Source organism: Patiria miniata, unplaced genomic scaffold (genome assembly GCF_015706575.1).
Source record: "Patiria miniata isolate m_02_andy unplaced genomic scaffold, ASM1570657v1 HiC_scaffold_20, whole genome shotgun sequence".
Taxonomy (NCBI): domain Eukaryota; kingdom Metazoa; phylum Echinodermata; class Asteroidea; order Valvatida; family Asterinidae; genus Patiria; species Patiria miniata.
In genome coordinates this window covers 16725633-16743099 of record NW_024037059.1, presented here as the reverse complement: position 1 = coordinate 16743099, position 17467 = coordinate 16725633, and the positions used below count along the sequence as shown (strand labels likewise).

The window sequence follows — 17467 nt, the reverse complement described above, 5'->3', positions numbered from 1 at the left end:
CTTGTCATCTTTAATTCAGATACCAGAACACCTGGCACTAAATTTGGAGCACCTGTGTACAGACAGTGAACAATACTTGTGAGTGGCTGAGATACAGTGATGCAAAATGCATTAGGTAGTTATCAAACACCATCTTGGATAGCAATCGCTGTAAGAGGTTCGCAGGCGTTGCGCACATCCACACCCGTCGGTTCCGAGAGATGCAGGAAGCACCAGTGATGGTATTGTGAAGTAGACTCCGCGTGTATATAAACATACAAGCAGGAAAATATTTATAGACGTGCTGGAGGTTTCTATTCGGATTTTAAAAGACGGGATGGGAGAATATTCCACACTTGCAGAGGGAACCATCTTAAGAAGTCGTAATTGAGTACAGCCACAACAGTGCTTGTAGGTCAAGAGCGAATAAGTTATAGTTTTTGCTGCATGGTTTTTAATAAATGGAAGAGAGACTTTCTTTCTCCAAAAAGAGCTAGAAAATCTTTCTGCCCTGAACATTTCCACATTTTCAGGTACAAAATTCAGATACCACCCCCACGAATTTTAGTATTATTACTAAAATGTTGCCTCTAAAATGTTGCCTCTCAATAGGGGCTGAGGCATTAGGGAGACATTCAAATGTCTCCCTGATGCCACATGTCTCCCAAAGGTATAACTAATGACACCTAAGTGTCTCCCCAAAGGAGAACACTTAACACTTAACAAGTAATTCTACTTGGCCTTGGCCTCATTCTTATTTCACAAACATAAATCAAAGTTTCAGCGTCGGGTATGGTACTTTATGTGTTAAATAATTAAAGCGACCGAAGTGTGTCTTTGGCTACATAATGCATTTGAGAAGTATGTTCCTTCAATTGATTATGGAGAGAATTGGACACTGTGTCCACCTGCTCCTCAAGGAATTGAATTTCCTGAGGGATCATCATCTTCAAATATTCATCACAAGTCTAGGAAACTTTCTGTATAATGATACCTATATGCTGGTGATTGCATTATTATGCATCGCGATTTCAGAACCCTGGGAGTTCCAGTTTAAGATTCCTTGAGTGCAGATATCCATTTACACAGTCGTGTAGACTTTAGCTGAATTTGAAAGTGATTGATTGATCCATCACCTATTGCGAAGATCGGTCAGACAACTTCTGGTACTCTCTGAACTCTTTAAGTTTTTCTCCGAGTTGATGTGGCTAGGTTCTTGTAAGGGTTTTTCATTATCACACCACAGTGTAGCCAAGACTTCTGTACGAGGAGACACTGAACATCTTAAGATGATGCAGATTCTTTTGTGTTAACTGATCTAGCCCTCTGACATTTCCACGCAAACATGAATCCTATAATAGATACGATTTGCTTCTGCTTGAAAGAAAGAAGTCTCGTAAAAACGTCTATGGGGTATATGCTGAAAGACACTCACTAAAATTAGACCAGTCGAAGATGACACGTCTAGTCATTGGGTTTTTAGCGAGGATGTGCCAGTACAGACGGATTAACGATCAACAAACAGGTGCAGATTTCACTTAGAGACATGAGGGTCATTTCATTCTTTGGCATCGACTGGCATTGCTTTCGTAGTGTGACCTGACATGGTCAAGATGAGACATGTTTCAGGCATGTGGAAAACACGAACATAGCCAGGGATAGCATCCCAAATAGCTGGCCATGCCCCTCAGGGTGTAGCTTTCTATACAGACCAAGACAGAACCTAGAGAGCAAAAAAAAAAGGGGAAATTTAAAATGTCAATTCGCACGTGGAAATAACACAGATACTTTGGCAACGTGATCAGGGATGTGATGGCACGCCAAACACTCGAAAGAGTAATTTCTTCAAGATACAGCTATAGATATACCAGTGAATTGGGAGGACCTGTCTCTCTCGGTTTTGATTACAGCTATAGTGTTAATCTAGACACCTCCCAATATTGTCCAACGTAATTAATTTGTCCCCCTTGAGTTTTTCGATCTTTTAACACACTTGCTCTTATGGTCTTCCCTACGGGAAAAGACTTCACAGCTTTAGGACGCCTACAGGCTGCTGTGTCCCTTGGGTGCTAGACTTGCAAAGGGCTCTCTACCAGTAGTCTGACGATAATTGTTAAAGTGCCTTCACGCACACACGTACACCGTTGCCTGGTACAATCCAGGCACCACGTAACTCTATTAGTTTATGAACTTGCCACTCTGAATTTCTAGAGTGGATACTGCAAGCATTTTGTCCGTGGTTTAATGCACTGGGCTTCACAGGAATCTTCTAACAGTTCCGGGAAGAAAAGCAAAGATTGCTAGGGCGTTCGATCCAAGTGTAGACGAAATGACAGTCGATCCGCTTCTCCACCGGCGCCTCGCAACCAACGGTTTTTAATCAGTAGATCTGACACGTTATAACACATGTACTGATGAGCATTCATTACAAGGCACTAAGCGGGGTAAGACGACCTGTATTGCCCTATTTCTGGGGGCACTTCGACGAGCTGAATTGCTCATCTCACCGTCTGCTTCGAACGACAAAATGGACTCTTTTCTCTCAAGTTTCCCCTGCGAAACTAAATAAGTTGCTGGTTGCCAAATGATTGATCGTGTTTGCATTGGAGGTGACTAGCCACGCAAACGCGTCAACAATGGTCCTCTACAGCTGCCAGACAATACTGTTACTATCCAAAAACATGCCTTCAAAAACTTGACAATCATTTCACTGTAGCACCTCAAGGCATGAACGTAGCCTCAGGTATTGAAAGCGCGCCAAAATAAACGCGGCGTTGAAAGTTGAACTTGTTTTCCCGCGCGCGGGAGAGAAAGTAATAGTCAATATTGTTTCACCGTTAGCGGCGGCCAGGTGCAGCCGGACAATACAAGGGTCGAACGGTCCTCCAAACCGGATACTTGGAACTACCTCCATAGTGATTGCAACTCGGTGTTCCCATCGATTTGGTTTCATGCAGTCTAGAGTGGGGGTTATTTTGGTTTAGCTCAGTCTGCTTGTGTTTGTGTTGCTAATGTCGCAATGACCCTTCCGTGCCAGTGAATGTCGGTCAGACTGCCGTCTAATTCTGTCGATTTTTGTTCATACCTTCTTGACCTTGTGAGGTCTGATGGTGGGGAAATCGAATTATAATTTAGAATGGCGAACGACTGACAGGTTGTTAGTTTTAAAGTAGATTGATGTGGACATATCAACGAGGACCGTTTAATTTTGTAGTGCACTTAGCAGATCGCTGCCACCTGAAAGTCAACGACCTCTCAAGTGCGTACAACTATCGCGATATACGTCCATTTCAGGATTGGTTTCACCTCTGAAATTACAGTGTGTCATCTTTTTGCTTTAAAACTGTAACTCGTTTAGATACTGTAAATAAACATTGAGTGATTAACTTGGAATGAGTGGTCAACGCAGCACGTTTCAGTGGTTTGCTGTAAAGAGTAAAGTATTTGTGAGAGAGAATCTTGCCGATTCGTCATTCACTAGTGACTGCTTGACAGAGCCGGTCTTGTACATACGGGACGAAAATGTCACCTGGGTAAAATGCTGTCACCATAAAAGAATTTGACAAAGTTGAACAGTGATTAAGTGTTCACTTCTAGCCGCATAGTGGCATTAATCCTAGCGACCATGTTTTTGTGACTCCCAGAGGCCGATCCTGCAAGCTAACCTATTGTGCAGCCTATCTGTAAATAAGCTTGCAAAAGTCAGAATGCTACTAAAAGTTTGTTAACTTTTGGTCACGTACAAGCGGGAAGCCTATTTAACATATACCCGTACCGTATACGTTTATCATGTTAATCAAGTGGATATTTTTTGATAGCTTTCCCACTCATTCTTTCTCTCACCACCTTATACTTGTGTATCTATTGCACCAATAGTGTTACAACTGAGGTGTGTTTATCTCATCCCAACCGTCCATCAAGCAAGCCAACCGTTCTACCTTCCATCACTCGTCGCATTCATTATCGGCTGATCTCCTATAGAAACCCTTCCAAACAGACATGTAGAGCATGAAAGCCTGATGAGGCTGAAACCAGACTAAGGTATAGCGATTGTTCGGCTCATTGAGTATTACGCTCACGCGATGCCAAGTCGCCAGAGCCTGAAGGCTTGCCGGCCTCATTTCTCTTTCACACCCTACCTCTTCCGAGAAGGTTTTATTTGGCCATTCAATTTCGAAACTTTTTTGTGGAGATCTTCATGGAGATCATAACCAGGACTTTTGAGATAGATTGAATCTCGTATCACCCATGATGACTTAAAGGGAATATACAACATTTGCAAACATCGGAAAACAAAACTGCCATTTTTTTTAAGAAATACCTTACTAGGATGTTGGTAAATGACAGTCTAAAGCATCCTGTAAAATTATGGCACCATGTGTGAAGTCATTTTCAAGAAAAGTGGTATTTTGTATAAATTTCCAACGGTGGTCGGCCGACCACCGTTGGAAAAACCTAACTATTTTTCAACTACTGCTCCAAATTTACCAATTTTTTTTGCAGTCCAAATTTTGTTTGCTATTGGTTACATGTTCATGAACGGGTGCAGGCCAGTTAGACTGGTTCCATTATCTTACAATTTTCCGGCATCTATAAATGATCCATTTTATCTTTAGTGGAGTCAGGGAACCAGACTACTTGAAATTTCTGTTTTTCTTCGTTTTTCCAGTATTTTCGAGCACAAAACTTCAAACATGTCAGTGTAACAATATTTGATCTGTTATACTAACCCCTCAAAATAGTTCATTTCTGAAAATTACAGCAAAAGCCAATGATGTACATTCCCTTTAATAAGGTCCAGTTTTTAGAGGACCTTAACAAAGCACTAAACAGGCCTACTATAGATTTGGGCTCGAGTTCATTAATTTCACGTCGTAAACGTCACTTTTACAGCAGTTATACCAAATCTTCTGGAGCTGACGTGTAAGTTATCAAACCGATCAGCCATCTGCAACGAAATTAATTCGTCTGCAGACCTACCACCAGATCAGAGAAAAATGCATTCAAAATTATACCACAGATTGTTAAATCGCAATTGATAACATTCTGAATGCGTTTGCAATAGCGTCGTTATTATTAATGTCAAGATGTACTGGCCTTACATCACGCGGAATGCTTCCACGCTGCGACAGCACGCGTCATTGCCCGATACCACGCCGATTCTTGTCCAACCTACCCGATACACACACGTACGGCCCTGCACGCGTAGCGCTCAGTTCCAGCCTTGGCCTACCTTTCGCAACATGAGATAACTAATCACGGACGATTCTGGAATGGGACCACGTCGTCTTCGCTTCGGGAATCGACTGGTGATAGAAAATCATTAGAAATGGTTGACTGCAATGAGAACACATATCTCTAAACTCACGACGGATAAAAAAAGAAGTTGATGATATCACCAACTGACTTTGCAATTGGATAACCACATTCGACCTACTCGATCTGTCAGATCGAATCGATTGTGATGTATAATTTCAGTCAACTTGAAGGGCCAAGTGACTGGCTAAGGATCGTTGGTTTTTATGGTTTTGGTGCTGCCTTACAAGGTTTAATTTTGTAAAACGCAATTTCATTATAACACACGAGCTTGGCAGCAAGAATTACATGAGCGGAATTGCATCATGCTGCAACATTTTGTCATTTTTTTGGCAGTTGTTTATATCGGTACCTCAAAGGGTTTTGATATAATAATGTGGCAGAGTTGGAACTGTTCCAGTTCTCCTCTTCTGAATCATTTGAAAACGCTTTTTTTTTACCCATTGAAACCATTATATTCTTTATAACGGTTATATTTCATTTCGTTGGGCCTATTGTACACTGCATCGCACGCGCTACAGAGTAAGAATAAATTGCATTATACATTGTGTCAGTTTTCGCAGCATCGGTCATTTATTAAAAAAGAAAAAAACCCAGAAACATTCCGTTGGTTTCCCTGATGGCATTCCAGTGGTCCATAAACACGCAGTCACGAAGTGGCTCTCCGTATGTCAACACCAAACAAGACTTACTCCTTACCCCCGATGAAATATTAGATAAAGGCAGAATTATTTTGATCTAGCGCCGTACACATTCCAACCTGGGAGCATCAAAAGGCCCCATCTTCTCCTCTTGACTCGTTTTCCTCACAAGGGTCTATCTGATAGGAGCCTTGATAGCTGCAGCCACCGCTGTTTGGTACCATTGGAGACAGGAGGACATAAATAAAAGATTTCTGCCGTGATGTGGGTCCCTGTGATGACACATTTCAAGCTGGCCAGGACGCTGTGTTGTCCCGACCAGGTGCTCGCCGTACGCCTTCCCAAGACGGACCGGGGAGAAATTGAGACCAGAGTGCCTCTTACATTAGTACTCGGTCGGGATAAACAATCTTTCTCGCTGTTTGCTAACAAATAGGACGGTCTTGAAGGCTTTTTATATCCTGCAAAAGATAGATGATGGGCAAAGGGGAAATGTCTTTGAACTGTCATCTCTGTCTCTTGCAGAGGTTGTTTCACTGAGTTGTGATTATATTATGCATGTATCATTTTGGTGACTTATCAGTCCCTGCTCTTTTTTTACAATTTTAACCCCAAATCAAATTCCGGTGTTAAATCTCTGTACCATCTTTCCAAATCAATTTGTGACCAGCTACTTTATCTTTATTAAATGTTAGCCTCCATAGCGGTTACCGAGCTGTGCACTTGAGTCGTTGGGTCCATGACGTCACAAGCCACACTGAAAAATTGCCTGGGTTAATTTTACCAAAGAAAGGGTGAAAACTGGAACTACCCAAACTTTGGTTGTTCTATAACCAATTGTTTGGGTTATAATTTATGTTAAATTCAACCAAAAGTTGTAGTCATACAAGACCAAATTAAATTTGGTCTTGAATGGCCACAAGTTTTGGTTGAATTTAGAAGAAATTCTAACCCAAACAATTGGTATAGAGCAACCCAAGTTTGGGTAGTTCCAGTTTTCACCCTTTCTTTGGTAAAATTAACCCAGGCAATTTTTCAGTGCAGATCCACATATTGCCTGTTTATCGTTAGCCAACTTGACGACCGGACGAATTTTTTTGGAAAAGTTCTTCCTCTCATATTACTCCTTAAACAATGTCAGCGAGAAATTTGCACAGAAAGTCTCCGATCGCCATTCGATAGCTTGCAAATTAGAACTGACATTTGACGTGTTCTCGTATGTATTTTCAAGCCGGTCACGGACCTCCATATAGCGCGCTTTTAGCTGGTCGTTCGATTCCCAAGCGTGTTGCTTCGTAAGGTAAATTGGTACTTATTAGATTAACGGTATCTCGTTTGGTCTGGTATAACGTCAAACTTGTAGCCAAGACTTTTGAACATAACTAGGATAATTAAAAATCTAATTAAGTGTTAATGTACATTTTGGCAATCCTTAGGGTGTATTGTTAGCTCAATTACTCGGATAGGCAACTCGAATTTCATGGTATTTTGTTAGTATGGATTTCTTTATTCATTTTATATTTCATTGTGATCTTGTCAAGGCATTGAATGATGTCTTGCTAACCATCGTTACTCGTTTGTTTAATGCATACGCGTTTATCAAGAGTAATGCGATGTGTATAAGATTAATCTTGCTATCATTTTGCAAGATTTGTGATATGGTCTTAACGTTCAATTAAGTGTTCCCCAAAGATTTCGTCATCGGAATTACACTTTTAAAAGGTCACGTTGCATACAAATGGCATTTTTCAAGCTTTAAAGTTTTATGTAGGATAAATGCCTCATATATTTAAAAATAACTATTTAACTATTTTTTCAAAAACAATGTTTATTTAACGAAAAGTGGCCAAATTGGTCCGAATTGATGTCCAAAAGCACGTTTTCTCTTGTCACGTCTATTATATAGGGTTACATCCAGCATGGTTCCTATGACGTCATTGGTAAAATGCCATCATGTCGGATAGTTATCATGCGGTTATGTGTCGTCTAAAATGCTACATGATGTGGGAATTCCAGCCACAAAAGCTACTCTTGATCCTCATAATCCCGAATACAGGGAACTCCGGTGGTTGATTGCAATGGAAGGGACCAATATCGGGAGCACTCAGACGATCTCAAGGGTTCGCCCTCATTAGCTGTCAAGGGTCCTTCAACGCCTGGGATTATTAGGCGATTCCTCGTCTGCTTGCTTACGTCTTCTTCTCCTCTCAACCCCTTGAAGATAAATAAAGACGCGTCCTTAAATAGAAATCGCCGTTGTCTGTGCAATCAAAATAACCTTCACTGCCGACTTGCCATAGGTATTCTCATAAATCAATAATTTTGACATTGGAATACATTGTGATGAACTGATATAGACATTCAATATGATGCCAATGTTGAAATCATGCGTTAACAAACTTAAGAGTTGAAGTAAGTTTGATGGATGTTTTTTTTACTTTGTCCAAGCTTTTATAAGTAAAAAGCTTCAATCTGTTAATGTTTTGCGAGGGTTCAGGTACTTGATAGATTTCATGGTTTGGTTGATTAAAATTATTTGAATTGGTAATCAACTATTTGAATTAAGGACGATTGATTGGTACGCATGCGCGCCTGTCATTTGACCCTGTTTCACTCGTATTACGCTGCACCTGTCAGATAATGACGCCACGATGAAGGGTCGACTGCTTGCACTTGTTTATTTCTTTGGCTAGACTATGACGCATCCACCAATGTCCATTTCGTGGCAAGTTTAAGTGCGAAAAGACAAATTGCTTATATTGTGTTGTTGGTTTTTGTGGCGGATCCTTTGTCGTAATGACTCCAATTTGGCGGGAATCGATGCGCGTGGAGTAGCTGCAGCGACTTAGTGGTTAAGTAGGTAAGCGTGCTGATTGAGCCTTGTCGATTTCTAGTCATAACTTGATTGGTGGGTGACGACAATTATAGAATCAAATTCCATAAAGACGTCACCGAGTCAAATTGAAGTTGAGGATGGGTAAACTTTGGCCAAGGACTGAGCAGTGCATCCATGTAGACCAGGGTCTTTAGGTTTGGTCCTCCAATGCACTATTCGTCAGACTAGTTTTGTTTTGTAGACTTGCCTTATTATATAACAAAATTACAATCTTACAGTTGTCAGAAATGTCCCGTTCTAAATTGCTGAGTATAGGAACATGTTTTCTTCGAAAACCACAGAAGTATGTTTTGGAACCGTTGAGGACAGTTCCTTCTAAGTCCAGACTGCTTACCAGGATCTGCGTGTACCAACACCCGTGTACTTTTAAATGTGAACTAGAAGACTAGCATCGTGTTTTCACTGTATCAAACTCTTTAAATCTATCTGTTTGCCTTTTTAAAATCATTTCTGGAAAAATCTGTATCTAAAGCGCCGAAATGGTCTTAGCGAAAACCCTGTTTGCATCGCTTTAGCTGAGTGAATCGCTAGTCAAAAATATAACACAATAGATCAGAGATGACCCATCGAAATAATGGTAAATAAAGACGATGTGACTCACTTTACTTGACAAAGAAGTGCTTTCGGCTATGGCAGATTGAGATTTTAATCTTCTCTGTATACATACGAAAACACCATTATCAAAGGATTCGGAACTCAATACATGCTTTAGATACAGTATTCCCCAGCCACTCTATAGTCGTGATGAATTTACAAAATGTATTGCGAAAAACAAACTCCCTGTTTTATACTTAATCAATAAAAAATGATTGCAATCGAATATTGGAGACAGTGTTTTCCCTTTATTTGAAACAAAGGGTTGTAGCGCATTAGGAAGTTAATGTCTTCTTAATAAGTTTTGAATCCGAAAAGTTGAAAAACAATTGAAGTTTTACGCCAACAAAATCAACACGATATTTCTTTAATGTATAAGTGAGTTTAAACACGACCTGGGTTGTGCAACCTTTTAAAAATCGAATTATTCAGTCATTTTGATGTGCAGATAACCTAGCTTAGCACGAGATGTTCTGATTTTTCGAATTATAGAACTATATGCAGTTAACTTATCACCAGTTCGTTCCACATGGGTCCTTCCATTCTGGAGACTGAATTTCAGGATGCTTATTTCGCGTGTAGTTCATGTGATATAATTGTGCCATTCCTTTTTGCGTGAATGATCTTCGCTTTCGTTATCTGTGACTTCGTTGCCTTGATCAGCATCAAAAAGCTGTTCAAATCGCCTTGCCATATGGCAGCAGGTTTGACATATCCAAAGTATAATTTTTTTTTTTAATTTCAAAATGGCTTCATTGTGGAGTTAGAAGATTATTTATCCTTCCCTTTCAGTAGACGTATCTCCGTTGCTATAGCACGAGCACTAGTCGTATAGACTATTTTCCTAGACTGTTATAACATTCGAATAAACGCATGCCTTTGTTGTGAAATTATGAACGTCTGTAATTAACACATTCAATATGCCTCGGGATATGTAATGAACCAAACTGGCTTTTTCTTCTTACATCACGTACACTTATTGAATGTTCGTTGATCATTTTGATCACTCTCTTCAGGTTGCTTATCTTGGTCTGTGATCGAAGCCTTTGGTGCAGTTTTGTGTATGAAACGATTCGATATCTGCTTCATCGGCCACCTTGCATTACTTTAGTGCCTGTACCAAATGCTTTTAAGGTTCTTGCAGGGAACGTGCGTATTAATGGTAAATTGTTCACTGTGTTCGTGGCGGTAACACGTACTTACAACATACAGACAACATTGAAATTCAGTAAATATGCCCGAAACGTCAACCATCTTCTTTGCATTTATTCAAGTTTATTAAAATTCGAGTCCCGTTATCATGTTAGGAGTCACCTTTAAACTCAAATCCCTCAAAAATGTGTAACACTACGCAGGCATTTGTTAAAGGGACTCACACTTTGTGAAATCCCTAGTCTAATGGCTACGTTCCAATTTCGGTAATAATGAAATCTCTCAGGTGTTTGGCCATCTAACAAATTCATTAATTGATGCCTATTTACACAACGAGGCAGATGGTTTGCCTTTATAAATATCGCCATCGTTGAGCTTGTATTCGTAAAGGTAATGATGCCGTGGAGGGCAAATAGTAGGGGATATAACTTACAATTACTACACGTTTATATTAGAGCCCAAAGAGGCCAGAAAATATTCTGTCTGATACGTGAATTGAATTCTATTTGTTAGACGATATGTCAAGAGTATATTCGATTGCCGAACCCTGTTTATGGCTTCCCTGATTGTTACAAAGTATGCAATGACCATAGTAAGTCATAAACATGAGTATCGTAATGAATATCGTAATGAACGAGTGTCATTGTGTAACAACGGACTATCTGGCATTTAGTATTATTCTAACAGGTACATCTTGATTCAAAATGGCTTTATGGATTCCAATTTCGTAAGTCGGTCGTAGAACGAAGAATCAGTGGCTAGGAATGTTTTTAAAACATATCGAAGCAACGGGATTTATTTTCTTTCTGTTTACCGGCCCCCAAATAAAACCTATCACATACTAACTACTTTGAAACTCGGGAGGATAATCTTTCATCAAACCTTTAGGAACCTATTTTACTGAGAGCGTGAGGTTTTGAAATCTTCTCGCCTGTTATTCAGCAAATGGTAAATTTAAACGCGAAAACATCAGAAAACAGCCGTCTACTACTGCTCTGCAAACAAATATAACGTAGTCGCTACATGTAATACCTTTTCTAGTGATTCAACTTAAAACTCACAAATTCTGCAACGGGGAAGACGGAGGTGTACAGTTGGTATAAAGTTACAAAGTTAACCCAGTTTCAGCGTCAATGTTACGTCTCTTGAACGTACATAGGTCACGTTGTCGAATCATGTTTAGGTTATCCCGCAAAGACTTGAAAAATCACAATTGCGTCAAGAGTCGTGCACACTAGAAATATTAACAATTTACTTTATATCTGAATGTAAAATAAGTAGGAAACCTGAAATCAAAGTGTCCAAATGTTTCGATGATCTTGTTCTAAGTCTCGTCTCAATGAGGCTGAAAGTTGGAATACTATAGGACCGATACGAGTGGAACCGATAACGCTGCTCTTAATCTAAATGTAACACCACTCCATTTATATCACATCAAACATTCGTTACTGTTTTGCATAGGCGAAGATGTAATATACAAAGGAAAACATACTTTCAAAGCCCGTGTTTGATAACATTATATTACAATACACACGAGCCATATATAGGCTACCTACGTCCTCCTCTGCAAAGTATTTGTCATTCCCTTTCACCAAATATTCCGCAGTGTTTTACAAATATACATTAGCTATATACAGTATAGTATCGTAATAGCTTACTTCTATGTCATATCTAACATTATATATTGTACATTATTTTAATTGAGTAGTTGTCCAACCGGCATATGAAATGCTATATGCCCTGCGGCAATTTGAAATGTTAAAGTTTTAATACACCACAGGAGAAAGAATTTTCGAAAAGCTGCCTTGATTTGTACAAATTCTTAGAAATCTTCGAAACTTATTTTCAATCCACTCTTGTCTTGTTTCCTGACTCGATTATAGCAATACTGAGCTCGGTTATAACCAAATTAAGGCCATATATTATTCAGACCTCCTACATTGTCAACAGAAAAGCTATCATCTTCAAGTGGTATTCTTTGTCAGTTATTGTTTACCAAATTAAGGTTATACATGTACTTTGACCCAGGAAAGTCAAAGTAAGCCCTGCTCGTGCCAGCAATTAATTGAATACAAATGTAAAACTAAGGAATTTCCGAGCTGAATATATTTGTTGAGTACACTTATTATCAGCCAACGGAACATTAAATCCATACAATTAATACTTTGGCTAGTACCAACTCTTTCAGCTCGACAAAAGGTTTTTTTGTTTTATATAACAGCGAACGAACCATTCATGTTCTACATTGACTAATAATAATTGCTTGATAAACCGAAGGCATACCAGCAATACAAATAGGTAACAACGTATGATCAGTCTCGTTATTTGCGCAATTCAATTTCAAAGAAAAATGGTTGAAATGCTAATGTACATGTCACTCTTACCGTAATAGTGTCACGGCTAATAGTTTGAATGATAAAGAAAGAAACAACTAAAAAAAAACATTATTATCAAGCTTTGAAAAAATAAGATCAGTGTTAGTATTTCCGATATGTACTTTCAAAAATCGCAGTTGAAATTCAACGGATAGACAAGGAGGTAGCGAGGTTAAAAAAAAAAAATTAAAAAAAATGAAACATAAATAAACTAAGAAACTTGTTTACTAATTTTTAAACCCGAAACCTACCAAATTTATCTAGATCACTAGTTCCGTCAGTCAGTCTTCTACATATTTGGTCCCTCAAATAGTAAATTTTCCAATCATACAAACATGAAACGTTCAATGCGCTTTACAATATTTCTCAGTTTTCTTCTACAATACTCTAACAAACATTTGTGGCTACTACCACCTTTTCCTTTTGAACTTTGTACATATAGTATCGTATAATAATACCAATACGTGTAATTATATCCAATTCACGGCATAACCAAAATATTTTGTATAATTCCTTTAGAATATAACTGAATGTGTTATTTTCTTTTTCCTTGAATAATTGAATCTGCTGATATAAGTAGTGACCCTTACGGGGTGTCAAAGCTCATAAAAAATATGAATTAAGCTCAGCCAACAGTGTAAAAGAAAAGAAGAAATGAAAGCGAGTACAATATATTTACTACAGATTTCTCTTTTTTTTTATGAATGTCGATCAAATCAATGTTCAATGGCAACTTGTAAAAAGGTTTTTCAAAAAAAAGTTGTTTATGAAATGATTTTACCGACCTTTTCACTAATACCGAGCACGTTCAGTTAATCCAGCCAAATTTGTCGTCTTCCCGCTAGACGATCGCAAGGGAGACGATATGAATATCCCCCCCCCCCGTTTTGATCGCTAATCTTTCCATGCATTAAGGGCAAAAACGTGATTCAAACTCAAAATTGAACATGACAAAATTAATATAATAACTCACATTTCAGCCCAAATTAAAGATAAACAATGGTTTCCTCCTCATTAACCATGTTTTAGCCTCAAGCATTAACCTGTTCATCAATGTCTTCCAAAACAAGTCTGTCTTTTGCTCAGTCGTTATCAAGGTCAAGTCAACGCATGTTTTTTTCCTTCAAATATCCAACTGCTTGTCTTGGTTAAGGTTTCAAACAAGACCATACCAGTTTTATGATCTCACAAATTTTCAGATTAATGATAAACAGTGGTATCTTTTTTGATACCAAATCGACTGTCCCTTGATGTTTGAACTCAGTCTGTCCGTCAGTCTCGTCTCTGTCCGTTCGTCTATGACCATCTGTTTGTCTTCCTTAAGAACAAGTCCTCTTAATTTGTCTGTCCACTTCTCGTTTTTCTTTGTGGAACATGAACTCACCAACATTTTTCATATCCACCGCCTTATGGTATATACGCTTGCATTGCCTCAAAAGAAAAACCGTTATTAAATCTACTGACATAATGGGAATCTTGGCAAGGTTGTAACGTAGCAGTTCACCTGGAAACGATGAGATCCAGCTGTGTATAATGAACTTGATCTTTCCTCCATAAAACCAAAGTCAGTGAGTGAAGGCTTTTTTTATTAAGATGAATCACTCGGGCGTCACTTTAAGTCGCTGCAATGACTTGACGTCAGAAAAATATGTAAAAATGAAATCAAAATCAGTTATCAGACCGCATCCAAAATAATAAAAGCGAAGGCATGGCTGTCCGTGATGCTGCCTGTTTCATCCAGACAAACCGCGGTTTACTTGTCCGCTGACAGACTGACCTAATTGATGAGGATTGGGGATGGAAGCGAATTATCTCCTCTGCGTCATCACAATTATGGGTCACGGAAAAAGGGACTAAGGTTTATAAATATTGTCCATGGATGATAAATGAATGGCAGCCATTAAGGAAGGTTTGTGTGTACTTATGGTTTTCCTTTTTGCCCAATTCGGTAATGCAAACAATTATAAGTAGGAGCATTTTTTTGGTAATTCCTTGCTATAAATAGTGTGATTGATCAATACATCCAATGTTTGGAGATAGAAGTCTGGGTTTGTTATTTAGGCCTTTGTTTTACCTTATCACATGTTTATCACAGGGCAGTGTACTTTCTACTTTCAGAGTTGCTTTTACTCAGTCCTATAAGCACCTGTTTTCACTCGTCATATTCCCGGTATGATGGTATTTTTATTTATTAATAAATCAGACGCAGAAAATGTGTGGTGTGCCGCCTTGCTCCCTGAATTGACATTAAAAGTCTCCGTGCATGACCTGCATCGTGATTTCCGTCCAGTCCTCGATATTGTCCGTCCGTTCGCATCATAAATAATTCATGAAGTCCAAGATTACTTTATTTAAAGAAGTCATATATATATATCATATGAATAACCACCGCATCTTGAGGTCTCTATTGACATTCAAAAGCTATTTACAGATAAAGTAAGGTCAGTTTTATACTGTAAAGTCTACATGACTGTATTAAAGGTATATACTCAAGGGGAAATACCACCCTAGTAATAGTATTAACATCTTTGCTGTATTAAATCAGTCAAGTTTGTTGCATTGCCGCATTCCGTTGCAAAGGAGCAAAGTTTAAGTTTAAATTTGTCTGTCATGTTAATATTTTTTGTATTAAAGCATGCGCATTAACAACCAAGACTGATTTAACACCATGACAAAGTTAACACCATGCCTAACCGCCCAAAGAAACTGTATATTTGTATTGCAATTTTCCCATGCAAGGTGCTATGCACGCACTCAACGCTCCTTCGACCAATAGGATTACCAAAATGCGCGCGTACCTCAACTTTAAGAACGCGCGATCGAGCGTGTTACTTGCGCCCATTGGATAAACACGGCACTTTGCACTATTTCCGGTTCCAATGGTTCCAGTGATTTTCAGTGCTACTTTGTGTGTAGTGGGCGTGGTTTAATTTAAAATGACGTCACATTTACGAACCGGATAGCCTCTACCTTTGCCGGATTATCTCTGGGAGTTGTCTGGTGTTTGATATTTCTACCAGAGTTTTTGGTCTTCCTCGTTGTCCGGATCGGGCTCGTAGCCGTCTAGGAAGTAGCATGTACCGGGGATGCTCTCAGGAAACCCGGCTGGGAGAGCCTCGCGTGGTCGGGGCGTGAAAGAAAACCTCCCGGACTTCTCAAGAAGTCTGAAAAAAGAGAAGCAATTCAACACCAGATGTATATTATACATTAAACCTTTTTCTTTCGCATTTTGTAGATTTACCACATCATGTCCATGTTAGCTGTGGATTAAAAAGCACCACATGAACATCAAGAAACAGTGCTACTATAATGGCAGCTTCAGAATTTGTAAGTTAACTGTTCACTATTAAAAAGAGGGTTTTTTTTAGATCACATTAAGATGTCTTCCATTCATTCCATAGTAGGCCTATACTATTAGTTTTCAAAGCATCCGGTATAATATACAGCGCCTGTGGTGACTTAATCCTGTTACTTCACGTGCCATAGGCGCCTCAATTTACCCACTGCTGTTGGTACACTTCCTTGAATGAAAACATTCCTCCGCGCAAAATATCACTTGTAATCCGTAGTCATCAGCAAAGAGTGAAAGAAGGTCAGCTGCGCAGGCTTGCTTCGTTTCCTTTCATGCCTCTCAGCGATTATCAGCGTGATTAAGAACACTCGCAAGGATCACCAAACCGCGGGAAAAAATTATTGCCGCGGGAAAATATCTCAATGTTTTGTTTCTCACAGCTAGATCAGTCGCCTTTATGTTAATTTTCGTCGTATGCAGACTGCAAAATAGTGGCCGGAGGATTTTGCCGCCATTACCCAGACAAGGAGAAATCGTGACTTAAGCTCGGCTCCGGGGGATGTTTGCGTAAATGTAATTGCAAAATATTCTGCCCCCTCCCCCTCCGTTTTTGGTACAATATATATAATTTCCCACTTGGAAAGTCTTCTTAATCTGGAATCTAGGGTAATTTTGATGTTCTTCAGATCCATCCTGATTTGCGAATATCATTCGGCTGAGAGGATTTCTCCCATCTGACGTTCGTAATCAGCATAATGTAGCCTACTTCTACTTATATCAATAGTAACATTCTACAATGTGTACCTAGGAATTATTGATGCGGATAAAAGTAATGAATTCATGGTAGGCTAATGAAATAAAGTCATGTTTCCCGTATATTGGCATGTCGGTCGTGCTGAAGACATCAGAGGGTTCAGATCACTTGTGATATGTTTAAATGTAACTTGAACATTTTCTGCTCAAAATTAAATAAATAAAATTAAAAAAAAATAAGGAAGAAGATTGCATGTTCGCGTTGAAATGATAAGATTGATTCCTGTTTGATAATACTTACTCATGTGTTGTTGGACTGAGGTTTATTCTTAGTGGTTCGCTGTGAGACTCGAACTTGTTAGCTAGCGTGACGTTACTACCGAAGAGACAGTAGCGAGGCATCTGTTTGCCCACGATGCCTGCTACGATCGCTCCCGTGTGTAGGCCTATCCTCATCTGAAAGCAATCA

At 39.2% G+C, this 17467-nt stretch overlaps 1 protein-coding gene across 1 annotated transcript in view; it reads right to left on the bottom strand.

Moving 5' to 3' along the window:
- Nucleotides 1-15794: 15794 nt before the first annotated feature.
- The window catches only part of LOC119727618 (guanylate cyclase soluble subunit alpha-2-like), a 41158-nt gene continuing 39485 nt past the window's right edge, over nt 15795-17467 (bottom strand). The window contains exons 8-9 of the mRNA XM_038199577.1: nt 17300-17454; nt 15795-16117 (exon numbers count right to left, since the gene is read on the bottom strand). Coding sequence (XP_038055505.1) covers nt 15967-16117; nt 17300-17454 — 306 coding nt within the window. The 3' untranslated portion in view covers nt 15795-15966. The remainder of the gene's footprint in view (nt 16118-17299; nt 17455-17467) is intronic.